The 27,200-nt window shown below is 45.0% G+C and overlaps 1 protein-coding gene across 3 annotated transcripts in view; it reads left to right on the top strand.

Moving 5' to 3' along the window:
- The first annotated feature begins 1,385 nt into the window (after positions 1-1,385).
- LOC116986807 (peptidase inhibitor 16-like) overlaps positions 1,386-27,200 on the top strand; it is a 36,691-nt gene continuing 10,876 nt past the window's right edge. For 2 of the 3 annotated variants that reach the window (XM_033042521.1, XM_033042522.1), the window contains exons 1-6: positions 1,386-1,596; positions 4,437-4,655; positions 7,913-8,022; positions 9,227-9,315; positions 14,183-14,212; positions 25,262-25,291. In XM_033042521.1, the coding sequence (XP_032898412.1) occupies positions 1,444-1,596; positions 4,437-4,655; positions 7,913-8,022; positions 9,227-9,315; positions 14,183-14,212; positions 25,262-25,291 (631 nt within the window). In that variant the 5' untranslated portion in view covers positions 1,386-1,443. The remainder of the gene's footprint in view (positions 1,597-4,436; positions 4,656-7,912; positions 8,023-9,226; positions 9,316-14,182; positions 14,213-25,261; positions 25,292-27,200) is intronic. The other variant, XM_033042523.1, reaches the window with a different exon arrangement.

Genomic DNA, 27,200 nt, shown 5'->3' on the forward strand with positions numbered 1-27,200 from the left:
GGTGCTTCTGGTCGGCCGAGCTGGCTTGGTGCGCGCTGGTGTTCTGCCGCTTCGTTGCTCCGCGTCTGCGTCTCCGTGACTCCGCAGGCGTTCTTCAGCCCGCGGCTCTGCTGATGGTCTCCAGCCCCGGGGCTTACCTGGCGTTCTCCAGCCCAGCGGGTCGGGTGGCGGTCTCCAGCTCCGCGGTGTTCTCCAGCTCCACGGGTCGGGTGGTGTTCTCCAGCTGCGAGGGTCAGGTGAGCTCCACGGGTCGGGTAGCGTTCTCCAGCTCCACGGGTCGGGTAGCGTTCTCCAGCTCCACGGGTCGGGTAGCGTTCTCCAGCTCCACGGGTCGGGTGGCGTTCTCCAGCTCCACGGGTCGGGTAGCGTTCTCCAGCTCCACGGGTCGGGTAGCGTTCTCCAGCTCCACGGGTCGGGTAGCGTTCTCCAGCTCCACGGGTCGGGTGGCGTTCTCCAGCTCCACGGGTTTTTATGTGTATGTATGTGTGTATATCTGTATATGTATCAGGGCAGCGCAGTGGCGCAACGGTAGAGTTGCTGTCTTACAGCGTCAGAGACCCGGGTTCGATCCTGACTGCGGGTGCTGTCTGTACGGAGTTTGTACCTTCACCCCGTTTTCTCCGGGTGCTCCGGTTTCCTCCCACACTCCAAAGACGTACAGGTTTATAGGTTAATTGGTTTCAGTAAAAATTGTAAAGTGTAGGGGTTGAGATCGCAGTCTCGGTGGGATGAAGGGCCTGTTTCCATGCTGTATCTCTAAAGTCTAAAGTGTATATATGTGTGTGTGTATATACTCTGTACATAGTACTCTGTAAATGATTAATATACAAGAAAAAAAGTTCACTATATGCTGAACGTTTTCCCTTGTATATTATATCGTTTACAGAGTGCTATGTTAATATATTCAGCTGTGTTGTTGCAAGTAAGAATGTCATTGTTCTGTCTGGGACATGTGACAATAAAACCCTCTTGACTTTACTCTTTTGATTTATTTGGAGAGCAGACAAGCAAAAGTTGTATCTGTGTCTTTGACCCGTATCTTCGTTCACTTAACAACAATAAACCAGAAACCTCAACCTATCATTAGTTTGGAAGTTGCGCTTTCGGCACCTGCCCTGCGGTTTGCAAGCGGCACACACTGCAGGCGTGGTGTATCAGTGCTGGGTGGGAGGTTAAGGGGGTGGGATGGGGTGGGGTGTGAATGAAGTGGGATGTTGGACACTTTGTCGCCAGCCTCCTCTCTCTCCCTCTCTGTGTCTCTCTCCCCGGGATGAAACGGCGCCGCGAAATAAAGTGGAGTCGTCATAAAGTGGTCGCGTCATTGTTTCCAGGGTTATCATCCTCCGGAGCTTAGTCTCCCCTCTCCCCCCCCAACCCTCCTCAGCCACTCTAGAAAGCTGAAGCCGCCCGCTTCCTGGCTGTTACTGGAGCAGCGAGGAGGTGATGGAGGCGACTTCTCTCTGTTTGCTCATCCTCGCCTCCCTGGCGCTCATTCAGCCCCTTCTCGCTCTCTCCAAAGCAGACAAGAATACCTTGGTCGATGCCCACAACAGGTTTCGCTCCGAGGTGCCCGATGCAACCAACATGCTGAGAATCGTAAGTGTGCTTTAACTCTATCAAAGTGACTCCACGCCCTGTAGGAAGGCACTGTAGATGCTGGTTTACACCGAAGATAGACACAAAGTGCCGGAGTAACTCAGCGGGTCGGGCGGCATCTCCGGAGAAAAAGTGAATGGGTGACGTTTCAGGTCGAGACCCTTCTTCATTCTGAGAGTCAGGGGAGAGGGAATCTAGAGGTTTGAAAAGATACAAATAACATATCTCCTACCTGGCGTTTCTCCCTGTAACTCGAAAGACATTTCCTGGTCCAGCATTTGTCTGCCCGCGTTTGAACTTTTCATAAGTTCTAGGAGCAGAATTAGGCTAGCAAGTCGACTTTGCCATTCAATCATGACTGATCAATCTTTCCCTCTCAACCCCATTCTCCTGCCTTCTCCCCGTAACTCCTGACACCCGTACCAATCAAGAATCTGTCAATCTCCTTTAGAGTTCAGACACTGAACTTTCTTGTGTTTATTATATTGATCACAGGGTACTATGTTTATATATTCCGTTGTGCTGCTGCAAGTAAGAATTTCGATGTTCTGTTTCGGGCATATGACAATAAAACAGTCTTGATCTTGAAGATCGACAGAATGCTGGAGTAACTCAATGGGTTAGGCAGCATCTCTGGGGAGAAAGAATAGGTGAAGTTTTGGGTCGAGATCCTTCTTCTGACTGAGAATCAGGGGAGAGGGAAACTAGGTGTGTGAAAATGTACAAAGAACTAATGAATGAAAGGTATGAAAAGAACAAATCAAAGTCAGCAAGATGGAACCCACAATGGTCCATTGTTGGCTGTGGAAAAGGTGATAGCGAGTGGATACAAACAGTGAAACTGAACAGGACAACAATAAAACTAGTATGACTACTAGGGTGGGACACGACAGAAATAGAGGGAATGCAAGGGTTACTTGAAATTAGAGAAATCATAATTCATACCGCAGGGATTGTCAGCTGCCCAAACAAAATGTGAGGTGCATGTTGGTTAGTTTAAAATACCCTGTGCATCCGTAGGACTGCTCAGATATAGGTTCCTACTCTTCTTCAGTTCACTGGTGTCTGAAAAAGGGACCCAAGAAGTCGCCTCTCCATTCCCTCCACAGTTGCTGCACGACCTGTTGAGTTACTCCAGCACTTTGTGTTTTGTTAAGTTGACTTTTCGCACATTTGTCTGTATCTGATCCCCATTAGGGTAGGGATGAGTAGGACTCCCCCCCCCCCCCCCCCCCCCCCCCCCATATTCTCACTGTAACCGCATTGGTTTCCTGCATGGGAGCCTCTGTAAACTGTCCCTGGTGTGTAGGGAGTCGATGTGAAAGTGGGATAATGTAGAACTAATGTGGACACAAGGAACTGCAGTTGCTGGTTTACAAAAAAAATGCACACAGTGCTTGTAGCTCAACGGGTAGTATCAATGAAGATCATGAATAGCTTTTAGTTTAGTTTAGAGATTCAGCCCGAGTCTGCGCTGACCAGCGACCCCCACACACTAACAACATCCTACACACAACACATTAAGGACAATTTTACCAAGCCAATTAACCAACCGACCTCTACGACTTTGGAGTGTGGGAGGAAACTGGAGCTCCCGGGGAACACGCGCACAGGTCACAAGGAGAACGTACAAACTCTGTACAGTTAGCATCCGTGGTCAGGATTGAACCCCGCTCTCTGGCGCAGTAAGGCAGCAACTCTACTACTATACCACCATGCCGCCCTGTGGATGGGAAAGGCCAATGACATAGAACTAATCTGAACTAGTATGATCGATGGTGGGTGTGGGTTCGGTGGGCCGAAGGGCCTGTTTCCATGATGTATCTTTCAAGTAGTTTAATCAATATTAATTTGGTTTGAAACATTTTCCAATGGCCGTGAACTTTCTGAAATAATGCAAATAACTTTACTGCATTTATTTAGTTGTGCATCTCCCTGAATTAAATAAATCCTTGGTTAAAGACAAGAAATAAAGTTGAAACGTAAAGATTGTAAACATTGAATACTGTGGACAACATTCATCACCTCACAATGCATAACCAACTGTTTTGCATAAAGTTATCAATTGGTCTTTCACACTGTTTGTCATGAATTAAATTTTATATCACCACATAATGTGCTGTTTGTAGGCTAATTGGCCTCTGAAAAAATGCCCCCAGTGTGTAAGGAGTGGATGCAAAGGAGGAATACCATAGAACTAGTGTGAACAGGTCATCAATGGCCAGCAGGGCCAAAGGGCCTGTTTCCATGCTGTTTCTTGAAACTAAGCTAATTTCTTAGACACACAATGAACTGGTTCACATAAAAAGACACAAACTGCTCGGTAGATCAGGCAGCATCTTTGGAGAACATGGATTGATGAAGATTTGGGTGGGGACCCTTCTTCTGAACAGGATCGAGCTATCAAAGATAGACACAAAGTGTTGGAGCAACTCCGCAAGTCAAGCAGCATCTCTGGGGAAAAGAGGGTGATGTTTCGGGTCGGGACCCTTCTTCAGACCACTCAGATTCAGACAAGTCTGAAAAAGGGTCTATCTTTGGTATAAACCAGCATTTGCAGTTCCTTATTTCTACAGGGTTGAGCGATCATTGATCTTTCAACTCCAGTTGATTTAACTCAGATTTGTCCTAACTTTAAGCAACCTATGTATAGTCGTAGAGACAGAGAGCACAGAAACTGGCCCTTCGGCCCAACTTGTTCATGCCATACCAAGATTCCCCATTTACTCTAGTCCCTCCTGCCTGCATTTGGTTCATATCCCTCTAAACCTTTCCCATCCATGTACCTATCCAAATGACTTTTATATTTTCCATATTCTCATCCATGAATTTGCTTTCAGAAATGGGATGCACACTTGGAGAAGATTGCCACAAAATATTCAAAGAAATGTGCGTGGAAACACAATCCAAACAGAGGAAGAGTTGGAGAGAACTTGTATGCAACGAATGGTGCCTTAATCCCAGCAAAGGGAGTTGAGGACTGGTATATGGAGATCTATGATTACGACTATAACACAATGGTCTGCACTGCAGGAAAGATGTGTGGACACTATACCCAGGTATGAATTCCTTTTTTTTGTATCTCAAAATGTTAACATGTCTAATTATTGCAGAGAAATTGCAATAAGAAGTTGCAGAGAATTATGGACACAGCACAGACCATCACATAGACCAAACTCCCTTCCATTGACTACATTTACACATCACACTGCCTCGGCAAGGACTCCAGCACAATCGAGGACGAGTCGCACCCTGGCCACTCCCTCTTCTCCCTTTTCCCATTGGGCAAAAGTATAGAAGTGTGAAACCGCCCACTTCCAGATTCAGGGACAGTTTCTTCCCAGCTTTTATCAGGCAACTGAACCATCCTATCAACAACTAGAGAGCAGTCCTGTACTACTATCTACCTCTTTGGAGACCCCTAGACTATCTTTGATCTTGCATTTGATCTTTTACTAACTTTATCTTGCATTCGTCTGAAGAAGGGTCTCAACATGAAACATCACCCATTCCTTCTCTCCAGAGATGCTGCCTGTCCCGCTGAGTTACTCCAGCTTTTTATGTCTTTCTTCCCTCTAATGTTTCACATCCTGGGAAAAAGCTTCTGAATGTCTGCCCTATGCATGCCTCTCAGAATTTAATAGACTTTGGTCGTGTCTCCCCCTCAACCTCCAATGTTCCAGAGAAAACATTTCAAGTCTTTCCAATCTCTCCCTGTAGCTGAAACCTTCTGAAACCAGGCAAGTGATGCTTTGGGAAGGTCAATTCCATTCCCTAGACAGTTGCTGCCTGACCTGCTGAGTTACTCCAGTGTTTGTGTTTTGCTCGTTTCAATGGTTCTGTTGACATCTCAAAAAATAAGGTTTGTCTTGGAAATTATGATGAACCTATGATACTGTCATCTGTTTATAAATTGGACGTACACTTCTTGGGACATGTGTGTTGTTCAGAGGTCAGGATGTTGTTGCCTAAGAGATTCATGTAAAAGTTACATTCTAACGGTATCTCATCTCTGTTCAATTGATTAAAAATATTGTGAAATTGATGTCGTTGTTTGACACAGATGACCTAAACACCCCAGAAAACGGGCAAGTTGCACATACAGGATAACTGCCCTTTTAAACGTGTGAAGTGCATTGCTACCAAATCAATTCTGTTTCTAGGAATTATCTTCTTCCAAGTGCTGAATCTCCTGCATCCCAAAAACGTGTGGGTTTATAGGTTGACAGACCTGGATAGAGTGGATGTGGTGTGGATGTTTCCACTAGTGGGAGAGTCTACCACTAGAGGCCATTAGACGTACCTTTGGAAAGGAGAAGAGGAGGAATTTCTTTAGCCAGAGTCTTTGGAATTCATTGCCACAGGGGGCCAAGTCAATGGATATTTTCAAGGTGGGGATTGGCAGATTCCTGATTGGTATCTAGCCACAGATCAGCCATGATTGAATGATGGAGTAGACCTATAACTGAAGAATTTAGGAAGGCACAAAGGGCTTGAGTAACTTGGTGGGTCTGGCAGGATCTCTGGAGGAAAAGGACAGGTGATGTTTCGGGTCAGGACCCTTCTTGAGTTTGAAGATCAAAGGTCGGTTGGACCTGATGGGCCGAAGGGCATGTTTCCGTGCAGTATCTTTTCTTCAGTATGAAGATGGGTCCCGATCCAAAACATCACCCATCCTTTTCCTCCAGAGAAGTTGCCTGACCCGCTGACCTATACCAGCACTTTGTGTCGATCTTTGGTGTAAACCAGCATTTGCAGTTCCTTGTTTCTACTGCTGGGTTTGTAGATTAATTGGCTTCTGCTAAATTGCCCCAAGCATGTAGGGAGTGGATGAGAAAGTGGGATAGCATAGAACGAGTGTGAACGGGCCAATGGTTGGCATGGACTCGGTGGGCTGAAAGGCCTGTTTCCATGCTGTATCTTTCAATCAATATTGCATTACAGAGGTATGAGGAGAATCTTAGACCTTTCAGCCCTGAATAGAGGTTGTCGATAGATACTCTCCTTGAAGAATGAAATAATTAAATACAGATCCAACATCAGTTTTACCGGCAACCGGCGGTCTGGCCCCTCCTTTAATCCGGACAAAATTACGAGAGCGCACTTGAAATCGACTTTACGGGCCGGTATCTCGTGATCAAAGCCGTGACCTCTGTTGGTCCGGCAAAACAAGGAAGGCTCTGGAACCAAGGGTGCCAGAAAACCGGCGGTGGACCTGTGTAGCTGGCACAATGGAGCAGATAAAAGAGTTGATGCCTCACATGCCATCAACCTCTGTTCAATCCTGATCTCTGGTGCTGTTTGTGTGAAGTTTATAGGTTCTCCCCGTGACCATGGGATTCAGTGTTCCAGCTTCCCCCCCCCCCCATATCCCTCCCTCACCCCCTCCCTTCCCCCCCATAAGACGCGCAGATTGGTAGGATAATCGGTCAGCATAAATTGTGTTTGGTGTGTAGGTGAGTGGTAGAATTTGGGGAGAGTTAAGGACTAAAACTGGATAGTGCAGTTGGTCTGTGATTGATTATTTAAAAGATACAGTGTATAAACAGGCCCATCGCCCCACCGAGTCCACGCCGACTGTCGATCAACCATTCTCGCCAGTGATAAGGTCATGAGGAATAGGTGTAGAATTAGGCCATTCAGTCCATCAAGTCTGCTCCGCTATTCAATCATGGCTGATCTATCTCTCCCTCTAACCCCATTCTCCTGCCTTCTCCCCATGGCCTCTGACACCTGTACTAATCAAGAATCTATAAATCTCTGCCTTAAAAATATCCACTGACTTAGCCTTCCATGGCAAAGAATTCCACAGATTCACCACGCTCTGACTAAAAAAATTTCTCCTCATCTCCTCCCTAAAAAAATGTCCTTTAATTCTGAGATTATGACCTCTAGTCCTAGACTCTCCCACTAGTGGAAACATCCTCTCCACATCCACTCCATCCAAGTCGTTCAATATTTTTGTTCTATGTTATTCCACTTCCTCATCCACTTCCTGCACACGGGGGGACAATTTAGAGACCAATTAACTGGAAAAACCAGCACATCTTTGGGATGTGGGAGTAAACCGAAGCATCCAGAGGAAACTCGCATGGTGACAGGGCGAATGTGCAAACTCCACATAGACAGCATCCGAGGTCAGGATCGAACCCGGGTCTCGGGCATTGTGAGGCAGCTGCTCTACCAGCTGTGCCACTGTGCTTAATCTTGATCTCAGACTTCATCAAATTTTTGACGTATTTACAGCCAAATTTCAGTAATTGTGTGTTCTGCTTCACTAAATGTTCAAGTTCTCATTCATTTTGTTATTTTACAGGTGGTATGGGCAAATACTGAAAAAGTGGGCTGCAATGTTAACTTCTGTGATAAGCTGCATGGTCTGGATAATAAAAATCTCACTATTCTGGTATGCAACTATTCACCTCCGTAAGTACAAAATGTCGCTGAAATTCTTGAACGTAATTTGGAATTGCTAGCCTAAACTAGGATATGCTCTAGACTAAAATACAGCAGACGCTTGTTATAACGGACCTCTTTATAACGGATTTTGGTTATGGCGGACGGACCTGCCAACACCTTCCCCATCTCACATCGTCTCCCCGGCTGCCCAAACCACCCTTGGCACGCTCCGCTTCCAGGTCAGACCTACTGCCGCCACCTCCAGCCCGCACCACCTCCCCGACTAGACCTACTGCCGCTACCTCCAGCCCACACAGCTTCCTCGGCCGCTTCCAGGCCTCGCCCATTGTCATCGCCGACCCTCACCTGGTCTCCGGCTGCCCGTGGGCCGCAACCATTGACTCCGCCGATCCTCGCCTCTCCACCGGCCGCCAGCAGGCCAGAGCCATCAACTCACCGGGATTCCAGGCCCGGTTCCAGACCGAGAGTCTGAAGAAGGGTCTCCACCCAAAGTGTCACCTGTTCATGTTCTCCAGAGATGCTGCCTGACCCGCTCTGTTACTCCGGCACTTTGTGTCCTTTCGTGTGTTAACCAGCAACTGCCGTTGTTTGTTTCTACTACATTAATTTAGTTTAGATTAGAGATACATTGCGGAAACAGGCCCTTTGACCCACCGGGTCCGCACCGACCAGTGATCCCCGCACATTAACACACATTAGGTACAATTTACATTTATAGCAAGCCATTTAACCTACAAACCTGTATGTCTTTGGAATGTGGGAGGAAACTGAAGACCTCGGAGAAAACCCACGCAGATCACGGGGAGAACGTACAAACATTGTACAGAGAGTCGGGATCGAACTTGAGTTTCTGGCGCTGCAAGCGCTGTAAGGCAGCAACTCTACCGCTGCACCACCGTGCTGCCCTATGCAATGCAATGTTTTAATTATACAATGAAACTCTATAATTCAGTTAGAGAGAACAATCGACAATAACGGACACCATTTCCCTCCCAAGATCCATTATAAATAGGGTTTACTGTGTAACGTATATGGCATTGTTGCATTTTTTTATTTAATTTATCCATCTTAAATTCTAGAATATGGAGTTATGGCACCACAATTAATCTTATTGCATTGCAAAAATCTCATGTTTAAAAAAAGTGTTTTTGCCTCATTGTAGAATTCTAATTACTGGACTCAGACTTTTGCATAATATTTCCATCTCCAGGGGTAATGTGATTGGTGCGAAACCGTTTAAGAAAGGTGCTTCCTGCAGTGAATGTCCATCTGGATATAAGTGTGTCGATAAACTTTGCAGTGAGTATGCTTTTGCAATCTAATTGGAATCAAATCTTCTCTGAGTAATACACAAAATGCTCGGAACTCAGCGGGTCAGGCGGCAGCTCTGGAGAACATGGATAGGTGATGTTTCAGTTCGGGACCCATCTTCAATCCCGACCAGAAACGTCATCTACCACGGGTTATTGATAGGGGACGATCAGCCATGACCACAATGAATGGCGGTGCTGGCTCGAAGAGCCGAATGGCCTCCTCCTGCACCTATTTTCTATGTTTCTATGTTACCCATGTTCTCCAGGGATGCTGCCTGATCCACTGAGTTACTCCAGCATCCTAAAATTCTCAATGCAAGATATGGATTATGTATAAAGACATAAAGTGCTGGAGTAACTTAGCCGATCAGACAGTATCTCTGGAGAACATGGTTGGTGATGTTTTGGGTCGGGAACCTTCTTCAGTCTCAACCCGAAATGTCACGTACCCATGTTTTCCAGAGATGCTGCCTGACCCGCTGAGTTACTCCAGCACTTTACGCCTTTTTTTTTGGTAAACCTGCATCAGCAGTGCTTTGTGTCTACATACGTATGGATTGTATAATCAGCGGAGAATGGAAACACAAGATCTTTGAATATCTTCCATGTTCATTTCATGGTATCCCGCAAATTACATATGGACACAGAATAACACAGGCATTATATTCAACTAGTGGAAAGTGAATATATAAAGGCAACGTTTATCCAATATTTGTTATTTGATGCATGCATAACTATTTAGCACTCTAAATCTTCATGCTGTGCAGCAGCATGGGGTGGTTTAAGCTAATCTTTACTTGTACACTGAATACCTAACTCACATAGACAATTGTTTCCCAACCACTATATACTGTACTTCATCCTGGCCTCCCATCTTCTTTCCGAGCTGGTTACGCTTCCTAAGAAGTACTTAACTGATAGGACCTGCTGAGTTCCTCCAGCACTTTGTGTTTTGTTCAAGATCCCAGTATCTGCAGTTTCTTGTTCTCCACATGGTAATGTTACTTAGTGTACCAGCGCTACAAATGTGAGCAGCTTTTCGATTGGATTTAAAGATTCATGGATGCTGAATTTATTCCTATTTGACATTCAAAGTGCGCGCACAAATTAATGGCATGAGTTGCAGCAGTCCTGTTTTGGTGAGGACTTAGTGTGAGTGCAGGGATCACGACAGAGTAGGTAAGTTGTACCATCAATCGACAGGCTGTGTTCATGGGCACTACTGTAATTTTGTTACACCATGATCTGATTAATGTCCGAGCGCGTCGGAGCAAGCATTAGATCAAAGAGAGACCCTCACCAGCAACATAGAAAGCAGTCACCAAGTTGGTTGCAACTATGTTACCAGGCTTGTGAATGGTCCTTCCATAAGCTAGGGTACTGTCTAATTCACCTCTACCCCATTGAGGACATTGGACTTTGTCTCTGGAACTGGTGCGCCACAATGCTGAGAACTACAGTATATTCTACGCTCTTATTCTTCCCCTTTGCTCTATTTATTGTGAGTTTGAACTGATTGTATCAATGTGAGTTTGATCTGATATATATCTGAAGACTGACGAAGTCTCAAACCAAAACGTCACCTATGCACATCCTCCAGGGATGCTGCCTGACCCATTTGATTTACTCCAGCATTTTGTGTCTTTCCTTGGTAAACTAATATCTGTAGTTCCTTGCTTAGACTTTAGAGATACAGCGTGGAAACAGGCCCTTCGGCCCACTGAGTATGCGGCAACCAGAAATCGCCCCGTATTAGCATTATTAGGGACAATTTACAAAATGTTTTACTGAAGCCAGTAAAGACTGAAGCAAGTGCTCGGGGTTCATAGAACTTGTACGTCTTTGGAGTGTGGGAGGAAACCGAAGCACCCGCCGAAAACCCATACGGTTACAGTGAGAACATACAATCTCCATATGCACAGCAGCGGTAGTTAGATCCCTGGCGCTGTGAGGCAGTAACTTTTCCGCTACGCCAATAAGCCACCTATGTATATCTGATCTGTTCAGATAGCATGCATAACAAAGCTTTTCACTCTACCTCGGTGTATGTGACAACAATAAACCTACAAGTGCCCTCCATAATGTTTGGGACAAAAATCCATAATTTATTTATTTGCCTCTGTACTCCACAATTTGAGATTTGTAATAGTAAAAAATCACATGTGGTTAAAGTGCACATTGTCAGATTTTATTAAAAGCCATTTTTACACATTTTGGTTTCACCATGTAGAAATAACAGCTCACTTATCTTCATTGATGATACAACTGCTGAAGTTAGTAGCATAATGAATTCTGAAGTGTATAGACACATCCTTCTTCCCTCCTTTTCAACTGCGGTCGAGGCAGTTGAACCATCCACAGTCGGGGCGATCGAATCTCCCGCAGCTGGCGATGGAAGCTCCCGTATCGGGGCGATGGAAGCTCCCGCATCGGGGCGATCAAAGCTCCCGCGATCGGGGCGGTCGAAGCTACTGCAGCATGGAGCTCCCGAAGTCGGTACCTAGCCAAGGGACCACGAGCTCCACGATGTTAAGTCCGCAAGCTCCCGCGGTTGGAGATCCCAAAGTCAATCCCCAGCAAGAGGCCGCCAGCTCCACGATGTTAGGCCGCAGTGCGGACGGAGATACAATACGGAAATACCATCTGTAGCTCTTGTTTACCTATCTGACAATCAAGCCCCCTTCACCTAAATCCACCAACACTTGCAAGGCTTGGTCCCCCCCTCCCACTCCCACCCCCACACCCCCCTCCTCTTTTCCAGCTTTCTACAATGTCTGAAGAAACATCGCCGATCCACGTCTTCCAGAGTTGCTACCTGACCCTTTGAGTTACTCCAGCACTTTGTGTTCTTTTTAACCTTATTATAAATGGCAACAATTGGTATGAGAACACGGGTCTAAAGGTGGAGACACAAGGAACTGTAGATGCTGCAGAACACAAAGAACTAGAGTTACTCAGCGGGTCAGGCAGCATCTCTGGAGGACCCGACCCAAAACATCACCTATCCGCGTCCTCCAGAGATGCTGCCCGGCCCGTTGAGTTATTCCAGCGCTTTTTGTTCTATGTGGGTGCAAAGAACGCAGACCTCTTCAGGGTACATAGTATCATTGACTGCATGCATAGTAACTTGAAGAAGAGCAATTCAAGATCTCCCCGGTTAGCTGACAACACAATGGCATGAACATTGAATTCACCAATTTCATTAATGCCCCCCAGTCTAAAGTCTAAAGTCATTTCGCACCTCTCTTTCTCCAACCCCTACCCACGGTGCACACATATTTCTCCCACCACCTTGATCACCCTGCTCCTTTCTCCTTTCCCTCCTCCGTATGCTTACCTCCTATCCATGAGTCCACACTATCCCTTTTACCCCACCTCTTTCCTCTTCCCTCCCTTTCAACCAATATCCCTCCCTCCGGCATTACATTTCCCTCCTCCCCATAGAATATAATAGAATAGAATAGAATGCCATTTATTGTCATTCAAACAGACATGGTTTGAACAACATTTCCTTCCTGCAGTCATAACATCAAAAAAACCAAGACGCACAATTAATACAATTTACATAAACATCCACCACAATGAGTCTCCAAACACCTCCTCACTGTGATGGAAGGCAAAAGTCTTCCTTACCGTTACATCTTTCCTTACCCGACACCCTTTTGTCTCCTTTTCACCTCCAACCTTTGTCTCTTGCTCCACCCATCTGCCAATTGCCCTCCCTCATCAAGTGTCCACCTATCTCTCGCTAGGCTTTGTCCCAGCCCTGCCACTTTTATCCTGCTTTGCTGCACTGAGGAGATGTAGTCTAGGTAGCTGTGGGGGTCAGTGGGTTTGTAGTAGATATCAAAGGGTAGTTTGTCTCCTGAGATGGAGTTAGACCGATTAAGATGGTGGAGAGTGGTATTGGAAATGGTTCTAGTGAATTTGAGAGCAGGTTGATATCAGAGGAGAAAAACTATCATCTGATATCTATTACAAACCCACTGGAAAATAATCTATACCCGTTATTCTTCAGGTGTTTTCAGAACACGTTGCTTTTTGTTTGCTTTACAGCTTCTAACTCAAGTCCTGAAGGTAAGAAACAAGGCTTTGTTGCAGATTCTAATGGTCAATACTTATCTGATAGTGTTACTGATTTGGAAGTAACCTGCAAATTTAGGTGGATGAGTTGAGTATTACAATAGAGTCATGCAGTGCACAAACAGGCCCTTTGGCCCAACTCGTCCAAGATGCCCCATCTCAGCTAGTCCCATTTGGATGTGTTTGGCCCATATACCTCTAAACCTTATCTTTCCATGTACCTGTCCAAGTGTCTTTTGCTGTTTAGTACCTGACTCAACTATCTCCTCAGGCAGCTCATTCCATATACTCACCACACACTGAGTGAAAAAGATGCACCCTGAGTTCTTATTAAATCTTTAAACAAAGTCTTCAACATGTTTCTGCCTGGTACTTGGCAACATTTTGTGGTGGTTAGGTTTAGGGTGGGAAATATATATATATGTGAGTGGTAAATATATTTCTTATAATACAAAAATTTGAGATGCACATTATGGTTTATTTTATCGATTCCTCATAACAATGTTAGGCCAAATTTCTGCTGACTCACACTACAAAATAGATGTGTAATGGGCGACTTTTTAGTCGACTGCAGAAGACTATGCAGTCACCACATGGTCGCGGGTGGTTGCCGGGGAGTCGCCTTCATGGTCGTGAGGTGTTCCCCGCATTCTGGGGACTAGTGGCGGCTTCATTATGGTCACCGCAAATACCGGAACAATGAAAGTATTACTTATAACAAGGTCCAACTGAACTAATTACAAGGCTGCCTTCTCCCTACTTTCCAACAGGCACTGAATTACCTCAATCCACCACCTCAGGTGAGAATTCAGCTTTGGCAGATATTTTATCCTGGATACTTAGGTTTAGGTTTATTATTATTATTATTGTCACGTGTACTGAGGTATAGTGAAGAGCTTTGTATTGCATGTCACCCAACAGTTCAAATATACCATGCTTAGATTCAGACATCAGTTCAAACTCAAGTATAATAGATAGAGCAAAGAGAGAGATACAGAGTGCAGAATACAGTTCTTAACATTGTAGCGCATCAGTTCCGTAGACAATGTCCAATGTCTGCAATGGGGTAGAGGTGAATCGGACAGTACCCGAGCTTATGGAAAGACCGTTCAGAAGCCTGATAACAGAGGGGAGGAAGCTGTTCCAGAGTCTGGTTGATCAAGCTACTGTACCTTCGGTGCCATATGAGAGTGGGGGGGGGGGGGAATATTAAACAAATGCCTGCAATGGGCAAGCATGTATATGTACATTTTATTATAAATTAATATGTTTGCTCAGAGAGTGATTTATTTCCCTTGAAAATTAGTGAAAAAGGCACAGGGCATAAAAAGCAATGGAAATCTTAAGCACAACAAAATAACAGAAGAAAAGCCTGCCTGATTCCTCAACCTGTTTCTTTGTGAGGGTTGATTAGAGTTTTGTGCCAATTGTACTTTTAGTGCATCTGTTACTGCATATATTTCCACTCATTTCCACTCTCTAGTCAGATCGGGGGGAGATCCCCCCCGCCACGGGTACCATGTAATCCCGTGCTACCTGCTCTCCATGGTCGGATAGTCGGCGACTAAACCGTCTCCCCCACCTGGTTTGCCAGGTGAGGAGGTGGCTGTGGACCCCCAGCAGAACCAAAAACAAGACCTGTCAAAGGGCGGATGAGCTTTTCTAGTGAGCCAACGGCCATGCAGACTTCAGTAGAAGTTGCGATCACAGTCGTACATAGCAGTGTAAAGAACCGTACCTCTTGATGTTTTCAACGATGATGATGATTGATCAATGATATGCATCTCATATTCTTCAATGCATATGAGAAGTGCGCATATGTTATCCGTAACATTTTTTGCATCAAATGTTTCTGTTGTAATGTAAGTTTTAAACAAGTGTGACCACTTGCAATATCTGTATGGATTAATATGTGGTGTGGCTTTGTGGAATTAATAGACTGAGATAAGAGTTTGGTTAGCATACAAAGAAACAATTGCCTTCATTCAATGGAAGTTCTGTTAGCGCACATAAAACCAATGAGCCTCGATAAAAACAATGAGCCTCGTCCTTGGAAGTTCTGTAATTGTATAAGAAACAATGAACCATATCCTTGACAGACTATCAATTACAATTATAAGGTCATGTCATAGGAGCAGAATTAGGCCATTTGGCCCATCAAGTCGACTCCGCCATTCAATCACGGCTGATCTACAATATCTTTCCCCCTCAACTCCATTCTCCTGCCATCTTCCAATTCTGCATTGGGACAACATGGGTGCCAAACCCACTATTTCAAACTTGAGACCCATCTGCAAGTCTGGACAGTGTAGATGCTTCCTCCTCCCACCTGACAATATGAATACCAGCAAAAGATACACACTCAGATGCACATATATGCGCACACACACACATTCGCACACATACACACGCACACATACACACATGAATATTCACATGCACACATGAACACACACACATGCACATACATATATATCTATTATCCATATACTTTACATATATATATTTTTACAATTGTAATGTTCTTCATTGTTGAATTTAATGACATGAAGCAGCCAGACTAAAAACCAAAATGACGTTTTAATTCGATTTTCAAAAGAAGTGTTGGATCTAAGCCGTGTTAAACCATATTGAGAAGATCACTCCCTACAATACCTCAGCAATAAGGTTTTGTTCAGTTCTGTTTGTGTAGAAGTGGTGTGTAGTGCTTCTGCTAAAACGTATAGAGATGGCTTACACTTACATCAACAAACATGCGAATTGATGTCCAATAAGTGGTCAGAGTGCCGAGCTGCATGAATGTGTCAAAAGAGCATTAAAACCACCTCCATCGTGCCAGTGCCAAAACACTCCACTGCGGCAAGCCTCAACGACTTCCGCCCAGTTGCACTTACCCCCATCATCACCAAGTGCTTCGAGAGGCTGGTCCTGGCACACCTCAAAAGCTGCCTACCCCCCACACTGGATCCCTATCCGTTTGCCTACCGCAAGAACAGGAGTACGGAGGATGCCATCTCAACGGCACTTCACTCCGCCCTCTCCCACCTCGACAACAGAGACACTTACGTAAGAATGCTGTTCATCGATTACAGCTCAGCATTCAACACCATTATACCATCAAAACTGATCACCAAACTCGGTAACCTGGGCATCGACCCCTCCCTCTGCAACTAGATACTGGACTTTCTAACCAACAGACCCCAGTCTGTTAGGTTAGACAAGCACACCTCTTCAACCCTCACCCTGAACACCGGCGTTCCACAGGGCTGTGTGCTGAGCCCCCTCCTCTACTCCCTCTTCACCTATGACTGCACACCTGTACATGGTACTAACACCATCATCAAGTATGCAGATGATACAACGGTGATTGGCCTCATCAGCAACAACGATGAGTCGGCCTACAGGGAGGAGGTCCAGCACTTAGCAGCATGGTGCGCTGACAACAACCTGGCCCTTAACTCCAAGAAGACCAAGGAGCTCATTGTAGACTTCAGGAAGTCCAGGGGCGGCACGCACACCCCCATCCACATTAACGGGACGGAGGTGGAACGTGTTTCTAGCTTCAGGTTCCTGGGAGTCAACATCTCCGATGACCTCTCTTGGACCCACAATACCTCAACTCTGATCAAGAAGGCTCACCAGCGTCTCTTCTTCCTGAGGAGACTGAAGAAGGTCCATCTGTCTCCTCAGATCCTGGTGAACTTCTACCGCTGCACCATCGAGAGCATCCTTACCAACTGCATCACAGTATGGTATGGCAACTGCTCTGTCTCCGACCGGAAGGCATTGCAGAGGGTGGTGAAAATTGCCCAACGCATCACCGGTTCCTCGCTCCCCTCCATTGAGTCTGTCCAAAGCAAGCGTTGTCTGCGGAGGGCGCTCAGCATCGCCAAGGACTGCTCTCACCCCAACCATGGACTGTTTACCCTCCTACCATCCGGGAGGCGCTACAGGTCTCTCCGTTGCCGAACCAGCAGGTCCAGGAACAGCTTCTTCCCGGCGGCTGTCACTCTACTCAACAACGTACCTCGGTGACTGCCAATCACCCCCCCACCCCCCCGGACACTTATTATCACTTATTATTATTTATTCAAATCATTTGCTATGTCGCTCTTCCAGGGAGACGCTAAATGCATTTCGTTGTCTCTGTACTGTACACTGACAATGACAATTAAAATTGAATCTGAATCTGAATCTGTAAGTGACCACACAGGTCGTTCATCTCATTGAAACCGTTAAACTGATCAATAAGGCTGTGGCTGTTTGGTGTCTTTATTCGATTACCTGACTAGCCTCCATACTCTGCAGTATCCTTTCCCAGCAAAAGAAGTCGGTCAATATTAGTTCTGAAATTTATCCTCAGTAGTTTTCTTTGGAGGGAAAGGGGATGTGTGGAGGTGGTGGGAAGAAGATGAGATTCATACTACCAGACGTGTGAGGAAGGACTTTCAGTAAATACTCCCGAACTGCCTCATTCTCAGCTTTGTAGGACTTGGTTAGGCCGCATTTGGAATGTTACGTGCAGTACTGATCGCACAATTGCACCCGTTCACATGGGTTACCCTGTTATCTACTATAATATTCTTAGATGGTTAATATATGTAGATCATTATATTTTTTTACAAAATACATATTTTGTAAAAATATATATATTTACAGCGGCAATTTACAAAAGCCAATTAACCTACAGACCTGTGCCTTTTTTGGGATAATATCTCAGAGATACAGCGAGTAAACAGGCCCTTCGGCCCACCGACTAACGATCACCCTGCACTATCCTACGCACTAGGGACAACTTACAATTTACAGAAGCCATTTAACCTACAAACCTGGACGTCTTTGGAGTGTGGGAGGAAACCAGAGCACCCAGAGAAAACCCACGTGGTCACGGGGAGAATATGCCAACTCTCCCATTCTAACTCTCGCCCCTCAGAGAAAATAGCTTCTTAGTATCAATCCAGTTAAATACTTTAATTGAGGTAGATCCATGTATAATTTTGCATATTGAAGCCTGGTCTGTCCATTTCAATTCTCCTAATTTGGTGGCACTAGCCCAGTGTCACACTGTCCACCATTTCCTCATTATTGTCTGTTAATTCGAGAAACCTCGGGGGAAGGAATGGGCACTAACTTTGTCGACTGATGTGTGTTTCCAACCTCGCCCTACTCTCGTGCCCATATATTGAAGAGAGATTTCAAATAAATCACTTGCTTATTTTTCTATTCTTAAAAAAATAGGGTGGGGGCACTCTGAATGTTTGTACTGCATTGCCACTTTCCAACCCACTTCCCCTTCAGATTGACAATGGAAACTCCATTTCTAAATTTGAGTCTGTTTCTTAGATACCGAGAAGCAAACAAAGAGGTGTGGTTGATCCACCCCACCAGCCCTTTCACCATCCAATTAAATCATTTCTATTTTGTGCATCTGCATCATTGCCGGCATTAATGTCACAAACCGATAAAGATCTGTCATTCCCAGCCCTGCTTCATTCAGCATGTTCAGGGACTTTAGTTCAGATATATCTGCAGTCAATTATGTGAAAATTTATTTTTGTAAATGCCTCCTCTGCATTAGAATGGCTCACAACCTGCTGAACTTGAGGTATTATTTTAAAGATTTAAGCATACATACAGCATACTCTATATAACGTAGGGTGGCACAGTGGCACAGCAGTTGAGCTGGGTGCAAACAAAGGCCCAGGTTTGATCCTGCCTACGGGTGCTGTCCGTGCGGAGTTTGTACATTCCCGCAAGCCCACATGTCTTTTGATGTGGGAGGAAACCGGAGCACCCGGAGAAAACCCACTTGGTCACAAACTCCGCACAGACAGCACCTGAAATCAAACCCGGATATCTGGCGCTGTTAGGCTGCGGCTCTACCGCTACGCCACTGTTGATGGCCAATAATCCAAAGAGCCAAAACAGTTCAAAGGCTTTGCTGAGCTAGGAAAGGGGACATTATTTCAGTGGAAATGCCACTTTAGTCACCGTTATAAAATGGTTGCTAAGTAACCGTAATTCTATTTTACAACAGGTAGCAACGAGACTGATAACACCACACAAGGTGAGAACAATGCAAAATGTCACTCTGACACACGTAATGTTAAAATAGTTGTAAAAACTATAACATTTTGCATTTAATATAACATTGGATATATATTAGTTTTACACTGGGCTTAAGACAGAAGAGTTTAGACAAGAGTTATAAGCAAACAGAAAGTGCTGGAGTAACTCAGCGGGTCAGGCAGCATCTATGGCGGGAATGGACGGGTGACGTTTCAGCGCGGGATCCTTCTTCAGACTAGATGAGTCCCGACCTGAAACATCGGCTGTTCATTCCCTCCACGGATGTCGCCTGACCTGCTGGGTTTTGCTCAAGACTCCAAAATATGCAGTCCCTTGTGTCTCCAAGGCATGAGTTATACATTGGAGACACAAGAAACTGTAGATGCTGGAATCTTGGACAAAACACCCCAGCACTCTGTGTTTCGCTCTCAATTACAGTGTTGTGTCCAATATTGTTACGGAGTCCAAAATAAGTTTTGTGGCCAGGTTCATTAGAGTCATAGAGTTATAGGGCACAGAAACAGGCCCTTCGGCCCAACTTGTCCATGCTGACCAATATACCCCATCAACACCAGTAGTCCCACAGGCCTGCATTTGGCACATATCCCTCTAACCTTTTTGTTCCCTATAACTGTCCAAATGTCTTTTAAATGTTGTTATAGTACCAGCCTCAACAGCCTTCTCTGGCAGCTCGTTCCATATACCCACCACCCTCTGAGTGAAAAGGTTGCTGCTCACCTTCCTAAAAAATCTTGCCCCTCTCACCTAAAACCTTTTTGCAAATGTGCACATTTACATGTCAGTCAATTAGGGGACTAGATTATTAGTTCAGTGTAGAGATACAGCATGGAAACAGACCATCGTTCATCCATTCAAACTAGTTCTATGTTATCCCACTTTTGCATCTACTCCCAACACACTAGCAGCAAATTACAGAGGCCAATTAACCTTTGGAATGAGCACCCAGAGAAAATCCACGCGGTCACAGGGAGAACGTGCAAACTCCTCACGGACAGCACCCGTGGTCGGGATCGAACCTGCGTCTCTGGCACTGTGAGGCAACGACACTACCGCCGAGCCACTCTGCCGCCTCTGTTGCACTTACGGGGGGCAGAAACTCTGAGTTTTTCTCCAGTGTGATAAAAACATGATTGTGTTACCCAGTCCACTGAACTGAATCTGTCAGGCAGATATCTCTCATTTCCCATTGTGTTGGGGGTGGGGGTGGCTCCTAGCTTCCGGCTTAGACATGGGAAATGGGCCCAATTGTTTATCTTGCCTGAATTCAATGCAAATAAGAGTCATGCCTTCGTTCTGGAAGTCTGACCAGTTACTTTTTCCATCACTTCTTATCAAAGTAATTGCTTGGCAGACTTCCATTCAGGACGGCGACTGAAAATTGCCACTGAAAATGTTTGTCTGTCGTAGCAGACATGAATACTGGGTGAGGAGGCTGGAGACAGTGGGTGTGTGTGTGCAGGAAAAAATGGACATATTAAAATTCCATGAGGTCATGGTAAAATTCCTCCTTTAATCAGAAACCCCTGAAAGCTAACTATATTCCACACTCCTTATCTTCCCCTTTCTATTGTACGAGTTTGACGATTGTATTCATGTGGAGTATTAGAGCACGGAAACAGGCCCTTCGGCCCAGCTTGCCCATGCCGACCAAGGTGCCCCATTTACACTAGTCCACCTGCCCACATTTGCCCATATCCTCCCAGACCTTTCCTATTGATGTGTCATGTTCCAAATGTTGTGTAAACGTTGTTATAGTATCTTCCTCGTCTAAGTTAGTCCCACCTGCCTGCATGTGGCCCATATTCCTCTAAACTGTTCATATCCATGTACCTGTCCAAATGTGTTTTAACTGTTGTTATAATTTCTGCCTCAACAACCTCCTCTAGCAACTCATTCCATGTACCCACTACCATCTGTGTGAAAACGTTGTCCCTCAGATTCCTATTCTATCTTTCACCTCTCATCTCAAATCTATGTCCTCTAGTTCTTGATTCCCCTCCTCTGGGTAAAAGACTCTGTGCATCTACCCTATCTATTCCCTATCATCTATTATCTTTAAATTCTTAAGGGGTTGGACAGGCTAGATGCAGTAAGATTGTTCCCAATGTTGTGGAAGTCCAGAACAAGGGGTCACAGTTTAAGGATAAGGGGGAAATCTTGTAGGACCGAGATGAGAAAAACATTTTTCACACAGAGAGTGGTGAATCTCTGGAATTCTCTGCCACAGAAGGTAGTTAAGGCCAGTTCATTGGCTATATTTAAGAGGGAGTTAGATGTGGCCCTTGTGGCTAAACGTATCAGGGGGTATGGAGAGAAGGCAGGTACAGGATACTGAGTTGGATGATCAGCCATGATCATATTGAATGGCGGTGCAGGCTCGAAGGGCCGAATGACCTACTCCTGCACCTATTTTCTATGTTTTCTATCTGATCTGATTGAATAACATGCAAAGCAAAGCTTTCTATCTTTATTATCACATTTAGGTTCAGGTTTATTATTGTCATGTGTACAGTGAAAAGCTTTGGTTTGCAAGCTATCTAATTTTGATCAGGTAAAGTGTACAAACAAGGAACCGCAAATGCTGGTCTACACAAAAGGACACTAAATGCTGGAGTAACTCAGCGGGTCACACAGCATCTCTGGAGAACAGGAATAGCTAATGTTTCGGGTCAGATTCTGACCTGAAGCATCATCTATCCATTTTCCCCAGAGATGCTACCTGACCCGCTGAATTACTCCAACATTTAGTGCCCTTTCAAATCAGGTAATACTATACATAAATACAATCAAGTCAAACTCAAGGACAATAGGAACAGTGAAGGGGAAGATACAGAGTGCAGAATATAGTTCTTAGCATTGTAGCGCATCGGTTCCATAGACAAAGTCCAATGTCCACAATGGGGCAGAGGTGAATCAGACTGGACCCTAACTTATGGAAGGATCGTTCAGAAGCCTGATAACAGAGGGGAAGAAGCTGTTCCTGAGAAACCGTGTCCCTGATAAATGAACAGCTTGATAAACAAATATGCAGATTTGTACAGCTTTTAAATGTGAGAGTTGTCAGAATTTAGTGACAGTTTTGTGTCAGCAATTGTGCTGAAAAGAAGCTTTTACTGCATGGCGGGATATTTTATCCTCTGTTTGGCTGTGTAATAGTTGGCAATTATTTAATTCTGAAAGTTGGAAAATGTTCTGTTCTTGCTTAAAGTATCTTCAGATTTCTAGTTATATTTTTACAGAGTGGAAACAGGCCTTTGGCCCACCGAGTCCACACTGACCATCAATCACCTGTACATCAGTTCTATGCTTTCCCACTTTTGCATCCTACACACCAAGGACAATTTTATAAATTTACCACAGCCAATTAACCTACAAACCCATATGTCTTTGGAGTGTGGGAGAAAACTGGAGCACCTGGAGTAAACTAAAAACTAAAATTAAACATGCCTTAAGTGTAAGTGACATGTGTCTGCTGTCTGCCAAAGTAAGCAATGTGGCCCAAATGGGAAGAAGCCAAAGAGTAGTGGCAATCACATGGCAGCACAGTGGCACAGCTGGTAGAGATGCTGCCTCACAGCGCCGGAGACCCCGGTTCAATCCCCACCTTGGGCGCTGTCTGTGTGAAGTTTGCGCCTTTTCCCTGTGAGCCCGAACGGTTTCTTCCAGGTGCTCCAGTTTCATTGGACTTTGACATAGAACACAGAACAGTAGAGCACAAGAACAGGCCCCTCCACCCAAAATGTCTGTGCCGAACATGATGCCAAGGTCTGCATATAATCTATATCGCTCCATTCCCTGCATATCCAGATGCCTATCCAAAAGTCTTTTAAATGCCACTAATGTATCTGCTTCACCCACCGCCTCCTGGCAGCACGTTCCAGGCACTCTCCACCCTCTGTAAAATAACATTCCCTGCATATTTCCTTTAAACTTTCTCCTCCCGTTTCCAAAAGTTATGCAGGTTTGTAGGTTAATAGGGCCTCTGTAAATTGCGTAGGGAGTGGATGAGAAAGTGAGATTACATATAAGTAGCGTGAATGGGTGATCGACGGTTGGTGTGGACTTGGTGGGTTTGTTTTCATGCTGTAACTCCAAATTAAACTAAACTAAACTAATCTGTGTTATTAATGGGTGGCCCCTGATTCTTAGCAATGGTCTCTCCTACTATGCAGTCTTCCACAAGAAGAGCTAGTTTAGTTTAGTATATTATTGTCATGTATACCGAGATACAGTGAAAAGCTTTTTGTTGCATGCTATTCATTCAGCGAAAAGACATAATTACTATCAAGCCGTTCACAGTGTACAGATACAGGATAAAAGGAATAACATTTATTGCATGAAAAAGTCCAGTAAAGTCCGATTAAAGATAGTCCGAGGCTCTCCAATGAGATAAATGGTTTCTCTAGTTGGTTCAGTTGCCTGATAAGAGCTGGGAAGAAAACTGTCGCTGAATCTGGAGGTGTGCGTTTCCACACACCTGCGCCTCTTGCCCGATGGGAGAGAGGAGAAGAGGGAGTAACCAGGGTGAGAGTGGTGGCCTTGCTGAGGCAACTCCCCTGTCTACATCCATCCTGTCCACACCCCTTGCAATGACAAGTTTTAATCCAGCTGCCCCCTATGCTTCAAAACTCAGCAGATACAAACGGAGTCTGTCCAACCTCTCTGCAGAAGCCAATCTGCCCGTTCCAATATCAGCATGGTGAGATTAACAAACAAACTTCCCTGCAAATAAGAGAGAAACATATGGAAAAGATGTTTAGTTTGAATTTTATGTCAATGTGTCCAATATTCTTGGCATTGAGTGGACACATTCCTCTACTCCCCCTGGTCGATACAGTTGCTCAGCTGGAAGTGTTACGATGTGAAGTGTTGTGCTGAGCTTAAACAGGAGGATGTTTTTCCACTGCTTTTCATTTATGTTTCATTTATCAATCATAGAACAGTACAGCACAGGGACTGACCCTTCAGCCCACTATGTCCATGCTGAACGTGATGCCAAGTCAATCTAATCTCCCCTGTCTGCATGTAATCCATATCCCTCTATTCCCCTGCATACCTATATTACAATGTAGACTTTCGAGATACAACGTGGAAACAGGCCCTTTGGCCCACCGAGTCCATGCCGACCAGCAATCCCCACACACTTAGCACTATCCTACACACTTGGAACAATCTACAATTTTTGACCGCAGCCAATTAACCTACAAACCCGCACGTCTTTGGGAAGTGCGCAGAAACCAGAGCACCCAGAGAAAACCCACATGGTCACAGGTAGTAAGCACAAACTCCATACAGACAGGCACCGATAGTCAGGGTCGATCCTGGGTCTCTGGCGCTGTAAGGCAGCAACTCTACTGCTGCGCCACCGTGCCGCCCTTGCCGCCCATATCTATGGAACTGATGCGCTACAATGTTGACAACTGTGTCAGATTGAAGAAGTCTCGACCCGAAACGTCACTAATTCCTCTTCTCCAGAGATGCTGCCTGACCCTTCTGAGTTACTTCAGCATTTTGTGTCTATCTTCTATGTTGATGTTATTACCTCAAATGAAGGAAACCTTAAAATTGTAACTTATTGAGTCACTTTTGAGGACAAATAATTCATTGTTTCGAGGTTAAATGGTGAGTAACGACGGCCAAAATAGATCACATGATTTCTCTAGTTGCGGGAAAGCGTTGGGTATTTGTTCATAATTAATATCCCTTTAATATCTGTTCCAAAATTGTTGTAAGATGAGCATTGTCCTATTTCTTAACAGGTACCCAAACATCGACAACAGCCTCCGTAGGTGAGAATGCAGCTTCATGCTATACTTTGCTCAAACCTCCGTAATCCCAGTAGTAATCTGCTGTGCATCGGGAAGCCCCAATTACATTATTGATCAATGTATGACTTAATTCGACTTTGCTAATGAGCATTTGGTTTGCTCCAAACTTTGATGTGAGTGCTATAATCAATAAAAGAAACAAAAAAGAAACAAATATCTACAAAATCTTGTGTCCAGACATTCACGAGGGGGTTTCAGAGAAAACAATTCAAGCCTGTCCAACCTCTCCCCTGTACCTAATATCCTCCAATTCAGGCATCATTCTTTAGTTTAGTTTAGTTTATTATTATTGCCACGTGTACCGAGGTACAGTGAACAGCTTCTTTGTTGCATGCTACCCAGTCAGCGAAAAAACTATACATGATTACACTCAAGCTGTCCACAGTGTACTGATACGGGATAAAAGGAAAAAGGTTTAGTGCAAGATAAAGTCCCTTAAAGTATGATTAAAGATATTTTGAAGGTCTCCAATGAGGTAGATGGTAGGTCAGGACTGCTCTCCAGTTAGTGATAGGATGGTTCAGTTGCCTGATATCAGCTGTGAAGAAACTGTCCCTGACTCTGGAGGTGTGCGTTTTCAAACTACTGTACGTCATGCCTGATGGTAGAAGGGGGAAGAGCAGTGGCGGACTGGGTCTAAAAATATTGGTTGCCAGGAGACAAAGGGGGCCCACTTCATCAGGGGCCCACTTGCCATCGGGCAAGCTGACCCCCTGGCCAGTCCACCACTGGGGAAGAGGGAGTGACCACGGTGAGACTAGTCCTTGATTATGCTGCTGGCCTTGCCGAGGCAGCGTGAAGTGTAGATGGAGTCCAATGGAAGGGAGGTTGGTTTGTGTTATGGTCTGGGCTATGTCCACAACTCCCTGTAATTTCTTGCGGTCTTTTGGATGGGGCTGTTCTCAAACCATGATGTGATCCATCCCGATAAAATGCTTTTCACGTGCTGGTGTACCCCCTCTGTTCCCTTCCAAAAGCCTCTATCTACACCCTTCCTGTAATGGGACAACCAGAAATGCACGATGTGAGTCTATTTTCTGTGGCAACATGCATCGGGCAATCAGTCAGCAACAATTCAAGGAGGAATTGATGTTTGAATGAAATTTTACACGTTCATCGAACTTATAGAAATAAAAATGATCATAGCAAGTCTGTGCTTGGGTCTGATCAGACATCTTTCCTTGCCCCAAATTTGTCTCCCAGCCTCAGAAATCAGAGAGATGGTGCATTTTAGGAAGTGGAGAAGGCCAGTGTTTTATAATTGGAATATTGTAACGTTCCTCTATTTAATGACGTCACAAAATGCCTTTTCCTATCAATTTGCCTCTCTCTCTTCTTCCACGTGATTTGTCTTGTAAGCCTCAGCATTGCCCCTTGTTCCTGTCAGTTAAGTCCTTTTTAGAAGATGGAACGATCTTAGATGGGGGAACGGAGACCAGGGTGATGTGTGTAGTGTGTAGTCATTGGGAAATGGTTGGCTGTTTGAGTTAGTTATTCACTATCTTGTAAAGACCTTAAGGCTGGGGAGCAGAATTAGGCCAGTCGGCCCATCGAGTCCAGTTTAGTTTTTGTTTAGTTTATTGTCACGTGTACCGGGGTACAGTGTAAAGCTTTTTTGGTGCATGCTGTCCAGTCAGCGAAAAGACTATACATGTTTATAATCAAGCCGTTCACAGTGAACAGGAGAATAATGTTCAACGTAGGCTTTAATGCAGTCCAGTAAAATCTGATTAAAAATAGTCTACGGGTAAATGCTGCTGTTGGAGTAGAGGTTTAAAAGAGTGGAGTGATTGTAATGAATGATTGCAGATCCACTTCTGGGACCAGCACATAAAGAGTCACCTGGCTTGGGCGTCGTCTTGGCATAACA

This window comes from Amblyraja radiata, chromosome 24 (genome assembly GCF_010909765.2).
Source record: "Amblyraja radiata isolate CabotCenter1 chromosome 24, sAmbRad1.1.pri, whole genome shotgun sequence".
Lineage (NCBI taxonomy): Eukaryota > Metazoa > Chordata > Chondrichthyes > Rajiformes > Rajidae > Amblyraja > Amblyraja radiata.